This window comes from Rhynchophorus ferrugineus, unplaced genomic scaffold (assembly GCF_030347505.1).
Source record: "Rhynchophorus ferrugineus isolate W39M unplaced genomic scaffold, kcgeb_rfMv2 rfM1, whole genome shotgun sequence".
Lineage (NCBI taxonomy): Eukaryota > Metazoa > Arthropoda > Insecta > Coleoptera > Curculionidae > Rhynchophorus > Rhynchophorus ferrugineus.
In genome coordinates this window covers 17,049,025-17,069,671 of record NW_027472580.1, presented here as the reverse complement: position 1 = coordinate 17,069,671, position 20,647 = coordinate 17,049,025, and the positions used below count along the sequence as shown (strand labels likewise).

The 20,647-nt window shown below is 32.3% G+C and overlaps 1 protein-coding gene across 2 annotated transcripts in view; it reads right to left on the bottom strand.

Annotated features, from left to right (window-relative positions):
- The window catches only part of LOC143195525 (pH-sensitive chloride channel 2), a 70,910-nt gene extending 54,118 nt beyond the window's left edge, over nucleotides 1–16,792 (bottom strand). Inside the window, exon 1 of one of the 2 annotated variants that reach the window (XM_076402767.1) lies at nucleotides 16,395–16,792. In XM_076402767.1, coding sequence (XP_076258882.1) covers nucleotides 16,395–16,477 — 83 coding nt within the window. In that variant the 5' untranslated portion in view covers nucleotides 16,478–16,792. The remainder of the gene's footprint in view (nucleotides 1–16,394) is intronic. The other variant, XM_076402777.1, reaches the window with a different exon arrangement.
- Nucleotides 16,793–20,647: the final 3,855 nt, after the last annotated feature.

Genomic DNA, 20,647 nt, shown 5'->3' with positions numbered 1-20,647 from the left:
TCCATCCAAAATAACAATGAATTCACGTTATCACAACATCGAATTTGTTGCCTATGAATGTAAATTTGTTTTACAATCAGAAAACATTTCGTAGTTTATTGTTATTCTAATAAAAAAGAGATATAATATTGTCTGAGGCGTTCGAACATGTAACAGAATGAGTCTATAAAATTCGCCTAGATATCAAATGTCTCGAAAATTCTTTAAAACATTAGTGATAATAATTAGAATTTGTAAATCGACAAGCGTTATTTCAATCCCACAAAGAGTAAAAAGCGACAGAAAAGGTGGATTCATCGAAGAGAAAACTTCCACATACGAAGCGGATGATTGTTTCGCATGTGAGTGGTGGTGACGTAATTAGATTCACAGTATATCAGATGGCAGAAGAATGTTGTCACAGAGTATTCCGCCTTCCCATCTATCATTATTGCATGTTTAGTTCAATCGAATTGGTATGGGGAAAAAAATAATATATTGGATATTCTGGTCGAGATGAAGTCGAGGCATACAATGAAGACTGTTTAAACTTATGGAAGAAAGCATGTTCAACAATAACACCATCGGCTCAGATGATGATTTTGACACAAAATGATTTTGAATGACCGTAAATTGAAATTGAATGAATAGCAGACACTCTAAAGATATCAACTGAACGTGTACATCATATCATTCACGAATATTTGAGTATGAGAAAGTTCTGTACAAAGTGGGTGCCACGCAAGCTCACTTTTGACCAAAAACAACGACGAGTTGATGATTCGGAGCAGTATTTGAATATGATGAAGCGTAATAAACCCGAGTTTTTGCGTCGATATATGACAATGGATGAATCATGGCTCCATCATTTTACTCCAAAGTCCAATCGACACTCATCCAAGTGAAATGCATACGATGAACCCGCTCCAAAGTGTGGGAAAACGCAACAGTCGGCTGGCAAGTTTATGGCGCCTGTATTTTGGGATGCCCATTGAATAATTTTCATTTACTACCTCGAAAAAAGAAGGACCATTAAGAGCAACTATTACATAGCGTTATTGGACCATCTGAAGGACGAAATCGCCGAAAAACGGCCGCATTTGAAGAAAAAGAAAGTGCTGTTTCACTAAGACACTGCACCGTGTCACATATCAGTATTCTCCAGATGTGGCCCCCAGCGACTATTTCCTGTTCTCATATCTCAAAATGCTCGGTGGGAAGAAATTTTCGTCGAATGAAGAGGTAATCGCCGAAACTGAGGCCTATTTTGAAGCAATGGACAAATGATACTACAAAAATGGCAGCGAAAAAATGGAGGTTCGCTATAATCAGTGTATCACCCTTGAAGGGAATTATGTTGAATAAAAAAAACTAATTTTGCCAAAAAAATGTGTTTTACTATGGTAGGCCAGGGACTTTTCAATTGACCTGTTATTTTATATATAGTTGACAACAAAAAAATAATATGAAAGGCATACGGGAATTAAATATATATATTTTTAATGGCACCAAATGGAATCAACTTCAGTTTGGATTATTTTCATGACTTATATTGTGTGATAACCAAATTTATTAGTTACATAACTAATACTTTTCAATTACAGCCACTTCAAATATCCAACCGCTGTTTGTTTCTGGTTTATACACTTCCTTTCAAGCTTTTATTCAAACACACTCACACACTACATCGCCTCTCTAGATATTTGCTTCTCCTACGATATTTGCGAACGTTCTTGTCGGCATCCATTGTTTACGCTTTTGAGTTTTACGTTTGACTCATTATAGTTACCTTGAGATTATTTGATCTTAAACAATACGTTCAGAATTAACTGTTTACGAAAAACCATTGTAAATCTACTGGTTATCGTAATGTAATTGTATTTGGGTTTCATGAAAATTTCAACCGAATGGTTATAAACTATTGAGAATAATTCAAGAATTAATGATGTCTATCATCGTAAACTGAACAAAAATATTTTTTGTCTGGTGTATATTGTTATGCATTTTATTGCCATAATTTCTTTAAAACAAGGAAGTGTTGATACCCACAAATACTTTCAATGTTCTTTTGAAAACCTATTTTAACTCAACTGATATTCTATTAACCAAAATATGTAGAAATGTTTTTATTAATTAGATCGTACCTAAGATATGCTTAGTATAATTTTAATTTACAAATTCATTTATTACTACTGTTCTGTTGTATTTGCATTAATAGACAAGCAAGATGAGTACGGGAATAATACATCAGTATGTATTTCCCAAATTAAAATAAAATTAAACTACTCCAGCTAAAGTTACAAGTAACACTGATAAACTATGCAAATTCGTGTGGATTGGTTCGCTTCAACCTTCTTATTTCCTGTGTGTTGTCCAATGGTTGTATTGTTTTTAGACGAAATCTTAGATCGAAGCTCATCTGATTTCAAGGTCATTGTGCAGGACTTTGTTAGTTACCTAGCTATAAGTATTGGAAATTGGTCGTAGAACATTGTTTTGGGTGCGTTGAATTACTAGTTGGTTTCATGTTTTTCTGCATATAGAACCAAAGTGGCTTTATGACCGCCTGTTAAACTAATCTCTTTGACTTTAGACCAAGTTGAGAGCATCCTACGACTAACCATTATATTTGCTTGATATTGAGTGTGAACTGTTCTACTTTTTGTCCTTCAGGATGTATCCAATTTAACCTACCATCGCATGAATATATCTTATGCCGTGATACAAGCGAGCAGATACAAGGGTGGTCCCAAAACACTACTCTGGATAACCCTCTAGCCGAAATAGGTTTAAGTGTTGAGAATGTCCCATATGTAGAAATGATCCACTGAAACTCCGTGCAGTTGGTAAATTTTTCCTAGTACACTTGATAAAGTTATTTTTAGTTATAATGGAGAGTTTTCTGTGAGGCATTTTAACTGGCAATGAAGAGCGAATATATTACAATAATTGCAAGCCCAAAAGGTAGTGGGTTTGTCCAGTACAGACATCTATATTGACACCGAAGGCGAACATTCCATATAGCCACAAAGTCTTGCTGTTCGTATGGCGGAATCAGCAAGATCTATATCTATAATCTCAGCCGTAACACAGGAAAAACGTGATAAAAATTAGCTTTATTGATCAACCTAATCTCCATCAAGAGCCATACAATCATTCCAGCGCGGCTCTAACATTTAAATATCACTTTTGTTGAAGGATTTAATCGAAATATGAAAAGTGAAGTGATAGATCCATGTTTCATGCATTGTCACATATCAACGCAAAAATTTCGGTTTGTTATGTTTAAACATGGCCAAATACTGCCCAGAATCAGAATAATAAACAAGTTCTTGTTTCTGGTCAACAGTGAGCAAACCCTTCACCCACTTTAAACAGAGTCAAATGCCCGTGCAGTATAAAACCAATACGTTCTTTTGTTATCTTTGCTATGTTAGCTAACTTACGCAACTTCACTTTTTGATTATTCAAAACGATTTTATTGATTTTTTGATGTATTCTACTGTAACCACCTTATTTGGACGTTTGCAGTCAGCAAACCAACGTTTTATTATTCTTTCTGATGAAGCGGAGACCTTATAACATTTTTCAAGCTATTGCTTCGCTTGAATGATATTTTTCCCATCAAGAAGCTGTGTAAAATTAAAACAGAAAATTGTTCGTATGGTTTTGTTCGTTTCAATCTCCTGTCATCCTGCGCGCTGTCCAGCAGTTGTATTGCTTCCACGTTAGTATGATTTAGAAATCTTCTTTCGTATTTTAAGGCGAAATCCTGTACAACTTCGCAAATCAATTTGATTTCCAGGTTCTTGTGCAGTTCTTCATTGGTTACATGGCGATAGGCATTGGTAATCAGTCGAGGAACCTTGTTTTGACAGCGCTGTATGACTAACTGATTTAAATTTTTAGTGCAACCCCATATTTGCATCCCATAGGTCCCAATTGGCTTTATAATTGTATTATAGGTCAACCTCTTTGATTTTAGATCAAGTTGAGAGTATCTTCCGACTAACCAGTATAGTTATTTTATTTTGGTTCTAATATGTTTTGCTTTTTGTCTAACGTGATGCTTCCAATTTAATCTACCGTCAAGATGGATTCCAAGGTATTTTGCTGATTCTGCTTGAGGAATCGGGCATCCATTGAGTAATATAATTAAGTTTTTATTATTTCGCTTTAATGCAAAATTAACGTGGACAGATTTGGAGATATTAAGTTGAATTTTCCAATCTTTCGTCCATTTGTAGATTTTGTTGACTGCCACTTGCACTTTTTCTATTGCCCTAGGTAGAGATATATCTTTTGCCATAATAACTGTGTCGTTAGCAAAGGTTCCAAGAAGTGTTTCTTTTGTTGTTGGAATGTCAGCAGTGTAGAGCAGATACAGGAGAGGTCCTAAGACGCTACCTTGTGGAACTCACTCTTAACACAACTCACAAACCTATGAGTAGCATATCATGAATTTTTAACAGATTTCTTTTGAAAGTTTATACTAACTGAAAGAGTGGAGAATGCAATAAAGCTAGCGCCATTTATGTGTTAGGTCCGGTACTTTTCAGGCCATGTTTTACATGCAAGCAGCTAAAATGTTCCACTTTATAAGTCAACCTTTTCAATTTCGTAAAATCTAATACACGCTTATCAGATTTATCTAGTTAAAAAAAATAATTATATTAAATTAAAATATCGTAATCCTAATAAGCCTTTAATACATTTAATACATACTATTTACACAGTATTACTCGTTATAAAAGGGATCACGTGAATTGTATTTATATTTTTCTAGAATGTGTAATTGCTCGAATGTTAAAAGCAATAAATATTACCACATTTTAAACATATACGAAGAAACTAGTAATGTAAACATTGTTATTTTTAATGCGTTATTTTTTAACTTTATTATATAACAATAAAAAGCATATATAGAATTATAGTGTAAATAGGATAAAAATTGCCACGTGAACTTTAAAATATATATTAAATAATAGTTGATTTTTGATTATAGTAGTACCTTCTAAGATAAGATTAATATCTTATTATGAGGGGTTGTAAACATCTCGTAAGTCACAATGAAATTACCAACACGTCATTTAAACCCATTAATTTTTTTGGTATGTTAAGTATGTTGCAGAATGAATGGCATTTATAGACAATGAAAATGAATAAGTAACATTATACCAATAAAATTATTATAATAGTAAACATTAAATTTAAAATAATATGTTCTTAATATAATATGGTATTTTTATTACTATTGTGTATAACAGTAAGTTTTAAGGGTTTCTGAAACCTGGGAGTTTTATTTAGAAAAATTTGTCCAACGTATTTTATTAAAACCTACATAAAATTAAAACCTACATAAAATAACAGTTTTTTTATTAGTTTTAGTATTATTGAGTTATTCAGTATATACATACGCTAACCATAGAACACTCAAAATGGCGTTTTCGACATTCATTACTTTTGTTTTTTAATTTGAAAATATCTGCTGCCAAAGCTCATTATTAAACATTTTTAGAAATCTATGGTGACTCTGATCGATCAAACTTCAATTGTAGGTTTTGGTTTCAATTAATTAAAAGTGATAATTTTGATGTCAATGACGACAATAAATTACAAAACCTATTAGATGGAAACCCAGGTCGAAATCTCAAACTTTGATGATTTTGATCAGACAACTTTGTAGTTAATGATAATATAGTGAACGTTTTGCTGCACCCAGCGTACTCATTAGGCCTAGCGCCTTATGATCACGTGATTACCACTTGTTTCATGTCTATGCAGCAAACATCATGTTAGACAAAAAACAAAACACATTAGAACCAAATAAAAGAACTATACTGGTTAGTGGGAAGATACTCCCATCTTGATTTAAAGTCAAAGAGATGGATTTATCATCATAAAACCACACAATCATAAAGCCAATTTGGTTCTATGGGGTACAAATATGGGGTTGCACTAAAATTCGGATCAACTAGTCATCCAACGCTGTCAAAACAAATTCTTCAATTAATTACCAATGCCTATCGTGACGTAGCCAACGAAGAACTGCACGATGACCTGGAACCTATTATCTAGCATGTCCTAAATTTTTGACAATATTTGAAAAATAAAATTGTTAATGTTTAAAATAACTATTGAGATAAGTTAAAACAGAATATTCCTATAATGCATGACCACTGTTTAAGAATACTTTAAAAATAACCTTCATTATTCAGAATATTTAACTTTGTCAACTGTAAGGAAAGCAATTGAATAATCCAGAAGGACTGGATCAACTTATGATACAAAATCCACTGTACATTCAAGTGTTAACATCTTAGCAGTATTGAGAATGTTGAAATGTGTTTCTCCATATTTACAAAGTTCAAATTGCATCCAGTGTACTCACTAGGCCTAACGCCTTATGATCACATGATTACCACTTGTTTCATGACTATGCAGCAAACATCATGTTGTTTACATGTACAAATGAAATATAGTAAAAAATTAATTATACTTAGATTATACTAAGCATAAATGTTATCAAAAAAAATCTATGCAGTATCGCTTGGATGGCACACCAGATCATTTTAGCAGATAGATGGAAAATATTAAAGTGAATAAATGAAAAGTGATAAATTGATTAGAATACATGCAAGCACCCAATATTTTGTCTCACCTTTCGTAATAATGTTTAGCTTAAAGATTAAAATTGAAGCATTGGAGAAATATATACAGATAATGAACCATTGTTTTAATATCAGCCCTAATAGCAGCAATGTAATATTTGAAAACCTGGGTAATTATTAAAATTATATGGAACAGCTGAGGAACAACACAATTTTCCAATAATCTAACAAAAGTATGGAGGTTATAGTTACTCATAAATGAAAGAGATCGCCCTATTTAAGGAGCAACATTTTCAGATGCTGAATATGTAGTAATTGAAATAAGGTGTCATTTGCTGGAAATCACCATAAATACTTTTTGTTTCTTAAGGAGTTATTTCAAAAATATTCATATAACCAGTCCTTAAGTGATTTTTCTAATAAATTTATTAGACTTTATTTTATATTCGTTAGTTAAAAACACAAATATTTAAAAATCAGGTAATTATTTCTTAATTAATTACGTAACACTCCAATACCATTTTTAGTTTAGAGTTTATTTAATTAGTTCCGAAGACCAACATTTCTAATTCCTCTATATCATCATAAAATTATGAATTAATTTTCAGCAAATCAATTAATAAAAAATTAATAAAGATACTTATCATTGCGTCCTCGAATTTTCGAAAAAAAAAAACTGATGCAGCTACTATATAGTTTTACTACTCAAGGTCGTTGAATCCAATTAAAAATTTCTTGCCAACTAATTCAGCTAAATTTAAAAGTAACACTTATACACTATACAAAATCGTGTTGTTTGGTTCGCTTCAACCTTCTGATTTCCTATGCGTTGTCCAATGGCTTTAGTGTTTTTAGGCGAAATCTTAGATCCAAACCCATCTGATTTCGAGGGCATCGTGCAGGTCTTTGTTAGTTACTTAGTTATAAGCATTGGACATTGATCGTAGAACTTTGTTTTGAGCGCGTTAGATTACCAGTTGGTTTCATATTTTCGTGCAACCTCGTATTTGCACCCCATAGAACCAAAGTGGCATTATTACCGCCTGTTAAACCAATCTCCCATTTAAACCATTATATTTCCTTCATATTTAGTGTGTTCTGCGCTGCTTTTGGTCTGTCACGATGTTTCCAATTTGAAAAAAACAAATAAACATAAACACTTAAAGTAATTTTAAAAATATCGCAACCTAAAAGAAGGATCTACCAAAAAAATTAATAAGGATACTTATCAATTCGTCCTCGAATTTTCGAAAAAAACTGATGCAGCTACTATGCAGTTTTCTATTCAAGGTCGTTGAATCCAATTAAAAACTTTTTGCCGCTAGCAATTTTTTAAACTATTTAAAATATTTCTATTGTCATATTGTATTAATTAACAGGAAATTTAAGATTAAACGGCTATTTGACTATCAATGATAATATATTCTTGGAATTGCAATATCAAGTAAATACCCGGACAATTATTTCGTATCTGCTCGAAGGCATACATTAAGAATAAACATATAATACATAATCTCTTAATAACAAGACAATATAAAACCGGATATTTAAAATTAGAATATTATCTAGCATATCCTAAATTTTGGGCAATATTTGAAAAATAAAAGTGTTAATGTCTAAAATAACTATTTAATATAAGTTAAAACAGAATATTCCTATAATGCATGATCATTGTTTAACAATACTTTTAAAATAATCTTCTTTATTCAGAATATTTAACTTTGTCAACTGTACATAGAGATTCAATAATCCAAAAGGACTGGATTAACTGATGATGCTAAATCCACTGTACATTCAAGTATTAACATCTAAGCAGTGTTGAGAATGTTGAGATCTGTATCTAAAATATTTACAAAGTTCAAATTATACAACAACAAAGCCTATTAACCATGCACAGTAAGTTCGTTGACAAATTCATCTTAATCGACGAAGCTTATTGCTTATATTAATGGAGGACCTCTGGGTTTAACACCACTATTTATATTTTATAATAAAAAATGGAATTGTTCTATTTAATTCAAGTTTTATATAAAATGCGCGTAACTGCAAAAGGTGTCAATGTGTGGTTTGAACAAACTTATAAGAATAATAAAAGTAATCTAAAACTAAGATTTGTTAACAAAATATCACAAAATTATTATGATACCACATTTTGAGGGGTAATATATTTGGAGTTGAGTTTTGGCTTATAATTATATTGGTCTATATTGAAAATATTACTGGGTGTTTGCATTTGGCCATCAGTATCTACTGGTAAAAATGCGAGGTATCAATGTAAACAACTGTTAAAATCGGTGGTTTTTAAATTTCTCTTCATAAAACAACAGTCATATTTTTATTCAGTATATACAGATCTTAATCAAGTAACGCTCAAATTTGAACTTTCAATATTCATTACTTTTATTGTTTGATTTGAAGGAATCTACTGCCGAATCCTATCAAATACTTCTAAATTCTTACGGTGAGGATTTTAGGTTTCAATTTCAATAATTTAAAAGTGGTGATTTTGGTGTCAGTGACAAAGACCGGCCTGGAGGACCTAAAAAGTTCGAAGACAATGAATTGTAAAACTTATTGAATGAAAACCCAGTTAATAGCCATAAAGTCATGTTGTGCATATAGTGGGATAATGAAGTTGCGCGTATAGTGGGATACTCAATCCCAACGAAATTGTTACTGCAGATATCTGCTGACGTCAACTGAATAAATTGAATGATGTATTATTGCAAAAAAGCCCAACAATAATGAGTGACAGTCGCAAAGTGATCCTCTCTGAATTTGTGACAATATTTAGCCACAGCTTGCAGGAATTCTGAAAGACGTACTGTTGTCGCTCGAATAGAAGCGAAGTTTCAGTGACATCCAGCGTATTCACCAGACATATTGTCATCCGATTGTCACTTTTTTAAATGGATATAATGTAGCTTAAAAAGGAAGATAAACAATACATGTGTAGCGAATTGAGGCATGTCGAATTTTACATCGTGGAATAACGGTCTACAAAATACCCAGAAATATAATCCCAGATGTTGAACACGGGCGGGGTGCCAAATGGAACCCGACAACGAATAGCTGGCGGCAACCCCGAGACGTTTATCTGGGATATTATTGAAGGGTATTTCGGTCATTCAGTGCTCAACCCTCATTCGGTTAAGACGTGCCACCATCGACTGCCCAAGCCTCGTCTTCAGGTAACTCCGCTGCCATCCGTTTTATTATTTGTATTTTCACATTTTTTATTTTGCCAATAAATAACGGTCACATTATGTAAACACCACTGTTTCATTTCGATTTAACTCCATTCACCGAGCCACATCATTTTACCCTAAAGTGGTGACCCCGACGTGATCTTTCGCAAAATTGGGTTTGGACTCGTGAATGGAGGGTACGTAGAAAATGGTGTATTTTACGTGACCGTTATATTTTCTGTTTCAAAATTTTAAATATTTTTAATTCGATTCCTTTTCAATTTTACCTTCAAGATTCATTTTCATTTTATTCCGATTAATTTCATTATTTCCAATTAATTTTTTAAATTTTTTTTTGTCAAAATTTTTATTTCACAATCTTTTGGAATATTTTTGCATCACTGTTTAATCATCAGCGTCTCGGCTAAACATTTCTTTCGGCGCTATGTTTAAATCATAATGTCTTCCTTCGCTCGCCGTCTCCGTCATAATGGCAGATATTTTGATTTAAAAGGCTTTGGGCAGCTTCGGTGGGATACCGTCGTTATTTGTTTTTTCTGAATTAACCTAACGTATGTGACTACGGATTAGTCACAGAGCAGCTCCAGAAGCTAGGTACCGATTGCAGTCACCGTAGACTCGTTATGTCTTCGCCGAAGTACCAGAATTGCTAACGTCTCGTCGTCGAGGAAAATAAGCTACCACGTCGTTGAACAGTCGATCCTCCCACAGCGTCGATTACGGGAGCCCTGTCTGAAGAATACCTTGTTTTCAACGTCGTCGATGGACCACATTCAAGTGCCAAAGCGACGATGATGCAACGGTATCTGTAGGACCGGAAGATATCAACAGCCGTACCAGATCGCAACCGTACCAACCACAACCGTTTCGAACTATCATATTTTTTCAAAGCCCATTTTACACAGCACATTTTGTTTGGTATATGTTTTTTTTTGTATTTGATATTTTTTGCAAACATTTTTGTATTTTTGTTGAAGTAATTTTATGTAAAATTCTGGCAGGGGAGTATTGTAGCGAATTGAGGCATGTCGAATTTTACATCGTGGAATAACGGTCTACAAAATACCCAGAAATATAATCCCAGATGTTGAACACGGGCGGGGTGCCAACTGGAACCCGACAACGAATAGCTGGCGGCAACCCCGAGACGTTTATCTGAGATATTATTGAAGGGTATTTCGGTCATTCAGTGCTCAACCCTCGTTCGGTTAAGACGTGCCACCATCGACTGCCCAAGCCTCGTCTTCAGGTAACTCCGCTGCCATCCGTTTTATTATTTGTATTTTCACATTTTTTATTTTGCCAATAAATAACGGTCACATTATGTAAACACCACTGTTTCATTTCGATTTACCTCCATTCACCGAGCCACATCATTTTACCCTAAACATGCTTGGTTAAATTAAAGAAAGGTTAATAAACTTTCTACATATATATTTTTAAACTAATTACATTTGGTTTACAATATAATCAGGACTATAGGCAACATCATACCCACCGTACTATTTTAATGTTTCAGTGTTATAATATATTACATAGTATTCAATGCCAGTTCACATCCAGCATCAATGTTTACTGGCGTACAACTGATTTCAAACCTCCATCATGTTCAACCATATTCATTCTTGAAGACAACATTGTTAAAAGAGACAAAACTAATAAAAAACATAACAATAATAGCCAACACTAATAAACAGTACAAATATAATAATATAATTTTGTGACATATACACACAATTAAACTGCGAACAAAAGAAATCTAATTTGTTGCTCGGCACCGACTTCAATGATCATTTGGTAATAGTTAAAATAATATTGTAAATAGATAAATAGATTTAGGTAGGTATTAAGCTAAATTGTGTGTATATAATAAAATATTAAATACGTATAGTAGATGGGTTAAATAAGGTTTTTGTTTCATTTTTATTTAGTTGTGTGATCTGAACACTCTAATCACTACACCATACAAGCAGTTGCCTGCATTATTACTACGGTTTCTCATATGATATGATTAGTGTCAATAAAGCAAACTGAACGGCTTTTGCACTTCCAATCTTCCGTTACATTAGTTCAGCAATAATATTATACACTAATATCTGATTATTTTGGATAAAAAAATATATGAAAACCTTGTACGTGCCTTGAAATTTGAGGTTTTCCTCCGATTTTCCCCCCTTCTCCCATGATATCCTGGCTTAGTTCCAAAGGGACAACTTCGGAAGTGTACTGTTTTCAATTAAAAAAAAATTGAAAATCGGTCCATAATTGACAGAGAAATCGGTTAACATACATCAGTTAAAAAGAGCGAAGACAGGAAACGATTCCTCCTCAGTTAAAGCTGTCATATCCATAATATCATATCCGTGAATTTTTTATGTTAAAATGATGATGAAAAATATCACTTGATAGACAACAGCAGCAACTTAACACTTCCCGAAATATAAAAAGTTGCTTTATACGCAATAAACGGACAATTATATAATTATAAATTGTAAATATATTTATTGCAGTTAGCATTTAACAATGGAGATGACTGTATTTCTGTATACGAATTAGCGACGTCTGTTCTTATTGAATTAATAAATATATATTCCATGTTATAAGATGAATCATCTGTTACTAAATTACCGCATAGAAATAGGATGATCAGAATTTTCAACGAGTTTTTTTACCACACTTTCACCATGAAAGAATATATTTACGACACAGACAAAGGATTATACAAATGTTAATGACTTTCCTAGTGTCGCGATTTACAAAAACAAATAAAACAGCTTCATTCCCATTATATGATATCTAAATATAGTTCTATAATTTTCCTAAGATTCATTTATTTGTTAATTTACTTTTTTTCTAAATCGTTGAATTAGTTAACGATTTAACAAGAATATGTCAATCTTTTTCTCGGAAACAATTACCCCATCAAATTTCCAGTTATATGTTGCTATCGTCAATTCAAATATAATTAGTATTAATTAAATAAATCACAATACATTTAATCATTTGTTTGTTTCTTATATTTTGGTTTCCTTTTCACTAACTAGAGTTTGTCTAGACCGCATTTGACATGTACTCCGAACTGCGGTTCTTGGTATTAAGTATGCCGCAGACAGATAAGATCGGAATCTTATCCAACCTAGATGATGGTGGAAATAAGATAAATTAATACAACCATGACCTATGCAGGAAACGGTCGAAACTGTAACTATCACAGCAGAGGCAGGACTATTACATATAGCGCGTTTGAAATTAGGGGCAAAAGTCCCACTACCATTTTGAAATAAGTTTGGTTTTCGTAAAAAGTTTACTTGGTCTTACATTTTTTTTCTCGTTATGATTGAAAAATTATATCGCCTAAATGGCGACCGTGATTCGCTATGTAACTTTCGGCTCCTCTTAAGGCATTTTTCATGACATCCTGCAACATCTGAGGCTGAATTTCTTCAGTTTCGTGATGAATGTTGTCTTTAAGATGTTGAATCATTTGGGAATTATTCACATAAACTTTTGATATTAAAAAACCCCATAAGGAAAAGTCTGGTGCTGTTAAATCCGGATATCTGCCTGGCCATGCTAAATCGCCACTTCGCGAAATTAGTCTTCGTGGAAAAACGTTATTCAATAATTGAATTGTTGAACAAGCTGTGTATGCTGTGGCCCCATCTTGCTGAAATCACATGCCCTCTAGTCCTTGCTCTTCCATTTCAGGCACAAGAAAATTTCGAATCATGTCTTGATACCGTTTAGCAGTAACAGTAACTGCAACACCTTGGTGATTTTCAAAAAAATAGGGATCAATGATGTTTCCAGCAAGAATATCACACCATAAAGTTCTTTTTAGTCGGTGCTATGATTATTCATGAATGAGGATTCTGTGTTCCTCAAAACCGACTACTCTGTTTATTGACGTGTCCATTGAAAAGAAAATGGGCTTCATCGCTCATTATCAATTTAAACAAAAATCTTGATTTTCACTAGACCGCCTTAGGATTGCATTACTGTACACAACTCGTTGATCAGGATCACTCGGTAGCAATTTTTGGACTAATTGAATTTTGTACGGGAACAATTTTGAAATCAGATTTAAAAATTTGTCTTAAACTGCATGTAGAAATGTGTAAATGGGAAAGACGTCTCCGAATTGATGTTTCTGGAAACTCTGCAACACTATCGCGCACCAGAGCCACATTTTCAGCGTTACGAGACGTCCGTTGTCTTCCAGAACGGAGCCTGTCTGCTGTCGTACCGAACTGTAAAAAATTCCCATGTAAACGATAAATTGTAGTATTGCGAAGCACTGGACCAATATAGGATATTTTTGACGCTATTTCCACTGAGTTGCAATATGGAACGATTATTTTCAGTAAATATTGTCACTATTTCTGGTCGTTCTTGTGGCGTATATTTATCCATAACAAAATTTGTACATCTACAGAATACAATGGTTAAAGCGAAACTGAGATAAACGTCGCCTAACCAAAATGGTAGCGAGACTTTTGCCACACCTGTTCTTTTAATTTTCTTATAAAGAGAACGAATTATTGTAGTAGCTTTATCGGAAAATGTATACAACTGTGAAGGTAAAACTCGACATATCAGAAAAAAAAATTCGAAAATAACAAAAATCGATTACCCACTTTTATTTGATGTCACAGAATAGAGAACAGCTAAAAAAAATTGTTCTTACCTAAGAACTGATAGTAAGATATATGATATCAGTATGCAAGTGGTAATTCTAAAGATAATTCAGATTTTTCCGTAAATTTTAGTGGTATTAATTTCTGATTCATTTCAAGTTTCATTAATAAATACATTTCTTAACAAAGCACTAACCAAATATTGCAGCTAATTAATACGTTAATTTGTGTATCAAAAGTTAAAATGAATGTTACAAATGATATTAAGAATTATAAAATGGCATTATAGAATTGTAATTCCCCATTTGTTAGTGACTTGAGAACTAATTGCATTGGTAGGACATAAGACTAAGTAAAAAATAGAAGATAAACGAAAGCCATATTAAATTATATTAATGCAAATTAAAGATGAGCTATCTGCAAGGGCGAGATTGAAGAGTGAAATAAATAAGAAGAGAACGATACAATTTTATAGGATTAAGTTTTGAAAATTGAGTAGTTCACTTAATGACCTTAAATACATTCCTTTATTTAATAATCATTACCAAATTGTGCTCATTATTGCTTTAATATACATGTTAAACTTAAATATTAATTTCAAAATTGCTTTATTCATATTCTCTGTATGAGGTTCCAGAATAAAGTGTTGCGAGTCATCATCGATGCCCCATATTACGTCTCCAACAAACTGATTAAGTGCGATATCCCCTTAGAACTCATAACGAGTGTAATTCGAAGTGTTAGTACGAAGCAATCTGAAAGACTCTTAGTGCATCCCCATGCATTCGTCAAACAGTTAAATATGCGCGATGGCAGTGTAGTGCCTAGGCTCAAATGTAAACTACCATACGAACTGATCTCAGATAGAGTGAGATTTAATAATCTCTATAATACGTTAGAATAGTCTTTAGAATAAGTTAGCATAGACTTTAAAATAAGTTAGAATAGTATCTAGAATAAGAATTAGATTATAATTTGTACAGCAGATCACTTATTGAAGATATACTTATTGATATATATATATATATATATATATATATATATATATATATATATATATATATATGTATATATATATGAAAATCTTGAAAAAAAATTGCTCGTAAACTAGATTACCTTCTTACGTGATTTAAATAATAAACAGTTTATTGAAAAGTACGATGAAAACATAACAAATGTAAACTACCATACGAACTGATCTCAGATAGAGTGAGATTTAATAATCTCTATAATACGTTAGAATAGTCTTTAGAATAAGTTAGCATAGACTTTAAAATAAGTTAGAATAGTATCTAGAATAAGAATTAGATTATAATTTGTACAGCAGATCACTTATTGAAGATATACTTATTGATATATATATATATATATATATATATATATATATATATATATATATATATATATATATATATATATGTATATATATATGAAAATCTTGAAAAAAAATTGCTCGTAAACTAGATTACCTTCTTACGTGATTTAAATAATAAACAGTTTATTGAAAAGTACGATGAAAACATATACATATATTTATAACAAACTAAACCAAACTACATTAACGCAATGTTTCCATTATCGAGTGTTTACGTTATTGGGCGTCTGGTGTAACTAACGCAGTAGATGGTATGGTAACGAGAAAATCCAAAATAACGTAAGTTAAATTAATCCAAACCAGATAAGCAATTTATTAAAAAGAACCACGAATACATATACATATATTTATAAACAAAACTATACACATTTCAACAGCTATACTTATTTTTTTGTTATAAGGAAAATAATCTACGATTTTAGTCAGTCTTAAATGAAGTCTTAATTGAAGAATGTAGGAATGTTGTGTTTACATTAAACACCATTAACATTTTTAGATATTGTTTACATTACTAACGCACTAGATGTACCGTAACCAGAAAAACCAAAATAACGTGAGTTAAATAAATCTAAAACGGACTTACCCATTTCCGAAGAATCCGACGACCAACAGGGCACAAGCGATTACGAGGCGTCCATTCTCTAAGTTACCATTCACCATCAACATCTTCGCTGCCGTATCTAAACCCGACGGAAAGAATCACGAGATCTTTGGGTGAGCTTACCAGACCCGCATGGTTGGATGCGAACGCGAACACAGAAAATAGCGAAACCAAGGAAAAAAATCAAAGGACAAATTGGAATTTTAATATTATTTACGGTTAATTGATTATCGTCTTATTTTGCACGCCGTCTAATTGGAAGGGGTGAGACTAATTAGAAAATAAAGGGAACACCGCGTGGTCTGGTCGATTTTCGCTGAGATATGTACAAGTCGAAGCCCGCGTGTCAATTAAACAGGTGGAGAGATTAATGAATAAATGGAACAATTGTAATGAGTAATATTTAAAATCCCAGCGTTTGACTTCGCCGAATGTTTTATTATATTTAACAGCTACAGGATGAACCAGTAATAGATTATCTGGTTTAATAAAAGTTGTGTTTAATGCATTGCCCTCTAATTATTTTTGACAAAATGCTAATGTATACGTTTGTTTTACATTTGTTTAATCTTTATTAGTATATCTGAAACAAGATATTAGACGCTTGTGTATAGCAGTTTTTTTATTATTTAATTAAAACATTGTTACTAGTAATTTCCGTCTAACCTACAATTTGCCTTTATAATAACTTAAATCTAGGTATATAACTAGAAGGACCCATCGGCCCTAACTCAGTCTCTGGTGAAATAATGTTTATACATGTCACTGCTAATTTTTTTAATACATGCGCCTCACTACACAACACTACACCAAAATAAGATGGTTTGTTTCTTTTGAGTCTGTGTCCTGTTCTAGTGGTATCCATAAGTTGCAATATTTCAATATTCGTATGAGAATGGAGTCTTTCTTCATGCCCCCTTGCAGTTCTTTTGATTTCGTGACTTACTGTGGGTATCTGAAGGTCTGGATCTAGTAATCAGTCCTATAGTATTTGTGCACCCACAATACCTCACAGGACTTTGTTCTGAAAAATTTGTATTTTATTTATGTTACTTTTTGCAGAACATCCCCATAATTGAACTCCGTATGTCCATATAGGTTTCAGTATTTGCTTATATAATAGCAATTTATTATGTACAGATAATTGTGATTTTCTTCCAATTAGCCAGTATATTTTCCTATATTTCAATTCCAGTTTTTTCTTTTTTTCTCTATATGTTCCTTTCAGCGAAGTTTTGCATCGAGATTCATTCCGAGATATTTAGCGTTGTTGCTATATGGAATGATAGTGTAATTTAATGTTATTGGTGCTTGTACGGTCTGTTTATAGGTGAACTACACTTGTACAGATTTACTTTCATTAATTCTTATTTTCCAATCTTGTGTCAATTATTTATATTGTCACTTGCCTGTTATAATTTTCGTGAGGCTTCTTCACTATTGTCTCCGACAGCTATAATCGCAGTATCATCAGTAAATGTAGCCATCGTAATATTCTCCATTTGTGGTATATCACAAGTGTAGAGTAGATAAAACATTAGTCACAGTACACTTCCTTGTAGTACACCTGCTTTAGCTTCTTTTATTATAGAGTAAGCTTCTTCTTGTTTGACTCTAAACATTCTGGTTGTAATGTATGATTTGAATAGTTCGATTTGTTGTTTTGGTAGTATTTTCTGTAGTTTATGAACAAGTCCTTCATGCCAAACCTTATTGAAGGCTTGTGCTACATTTAAGAATATAGCTGAGCATACTTTTTGACTTTCGTAGGCTTTTTCAATAACATCTGTTATTCTGTGGATCTGGTCAATTGTTGAGTGTTTGTTAATAAACCTAAACTGGTGTGTTGGTTTACTTTTCTTCTCTCTATGATGCATATAGCAGGTGTGCAGAAAAATCTTTACTGACCTTTCTAACAGAGCTAGGCTAGGCTTAAGTACGCAATATTATGATTTGAGACATATGTAATTTTAATCAACTGAGTTCAACCTTCAAAAATATACATGTTATATTTGGCGAAAGTAACACCATCATAAATTTACATCTCTTTGAAAATTTCAAGCTTCGTATATCAAAAATTCTCATTTAATCAAAAGAAAGTGGACACTTAGAGTGAGCATGTTCTAACCTTCAAAATATATGAAGCGTGATTCCAAAAATTCGACAAAGGCCGTTCTGGAAGACCGAAAAAGCTTGATGATGCGAAACTGCAAGGCTTATTGAATGAAGACCCAACCCAAACTCAAAAACAATTGGTTAAATGTGGCCCAAAAAACTATTAACGTTCATTCACGAGCAATGCGTAAAATCTAAAAGATGGCTGCCACATTGAATAACAGGCACGCGGAAAATGGAAAAATTATTTTTCAGATTTGACCCCTTGTGACTTCCTTTTGTTTCCAAGCTTGAAAAATCACTCAGCGGACAAAAATTTGAGTCAAATGAGGAGGTCATGGCCGCTGCGGAGACCGACTTTGCAGACCAACTTTGGATCAAGTGTATCGAGCTAAAAGGAGACTACGTCGAGAAATAAATCGCCACTAGCGTTGGGAACTATCGAGTGAAAACAGTCGAGACAGTCGATAGTCAAAAAATTAGCGACTGAAAATAGTAATTATTATTGTCAAAAATTCAATTCGTGATGTTAGACAAGGATATACGAACCATTTCCTGTATAAATTATGAGAGAGAAGAGGACGGAAATAATTGCTAAGGGCAGTTAATTTTATATGTGGTTATATTTTCCAAGGGTAGTATAAGCGACGATTTGAGACAGAAATGTATAAATTCTTTCCCGTACTAACTTTAAAAAGGAAAAGGAAAAAAATAATTACTAATTACTACATGCAATTAATAATAAGTAGAATTGCTTTTATACTTGAATGTTCTGTGGATATGTAAAAAGGAATGGAATTTTTCTAAGGAATGGAATAATACCACACAAATGTTTTATCGTACTTTAATATGTTAATTGATATTTTTAAATACTATACTATAATAAATATAGACAATACAATAGAACTTAAAAAACACCTAAAAACTAAAGATATACAATAACCATAAATACAGTTAAAAGTATTTTACTATTCGTCATTCACAATTTTAATCTTTTTACCCTATTACATTAACCATTACAAGCAAACTACCAAAAATACCATAAAACTATATATATATATATATATATATATATATATATATATATATATATATATATATATATATATATATATATATATATATATATATATATATATATATTACATATAAATCTATGTAAGCATAAATTGGGTACATTTTTGTCGACGTCGTGGACAAGACGACAGAGCCAGAACATTAAAAATCACTCGAAACTATAGAACCAAAAATAGTACGACAGTCGATAATAAATAGTAACAAAATTAGTCGGAACGGAAATAGTTGATAGTCGATTTCAGTCGATAGTTCCCAACACTAATCGCCACTTTTCAAAATTTTCGTTTTTTTTTTGTAGGCTAAATATTATCGGAACACCCTCGTATGTGTTATAATTAACTATATTTATTAACGAAAATAAGAAGTATTAGATTACAGTTTTCTATTTACTATTATTGTTTTTCAGTTTGCAGTGGCTTTGCACGCTGTTGCTATCGAAAGAGACGAGGGGGTAGTATTTCTAGCACCACTAATTTATGTCAAAATAGCTTCGATATTCTTATTGTTTGCTGATACAAAGTTTAAAAAAGAGCTAAGATTTTGAAAGGAACCAAGTGACCAGCATATAGATTGTTAATTTTGCAATATAGATGTAATTACAGGTAAAAATTCAAAGAAAAAACCTTATCTTGATTTATAATATTAAGTTAATCTGTATCCGTACATTCGGAAAGTATTGAATCTGAACCAGAAATATCACACCCCATCAACGCGAATTACAATGAATTTAAGAAAGAAATATAAAATAAAATATCTGGAATTATGAATTTATATCTCAAAATTAATAATCTATATGATGGTCACTTTGTTCCCTTCAAAATCTTAACTCACTGGCACTTAGACACTGCAAACTTAGCTGTTTTTTTAACCTTTGTAGCAGTATATATATAACCAGATTTTTTCTGTCAGATGATACTATAAAAAGAAAATATGTGTGTTATAAAATAAAACATCTGGAATTATGGAATGAGCAAGCTCAAAAGTTAACTAGCTCATCTGAATTCTAGAGAGCCAAATTAATTCTAATAACACAAATATTTTCT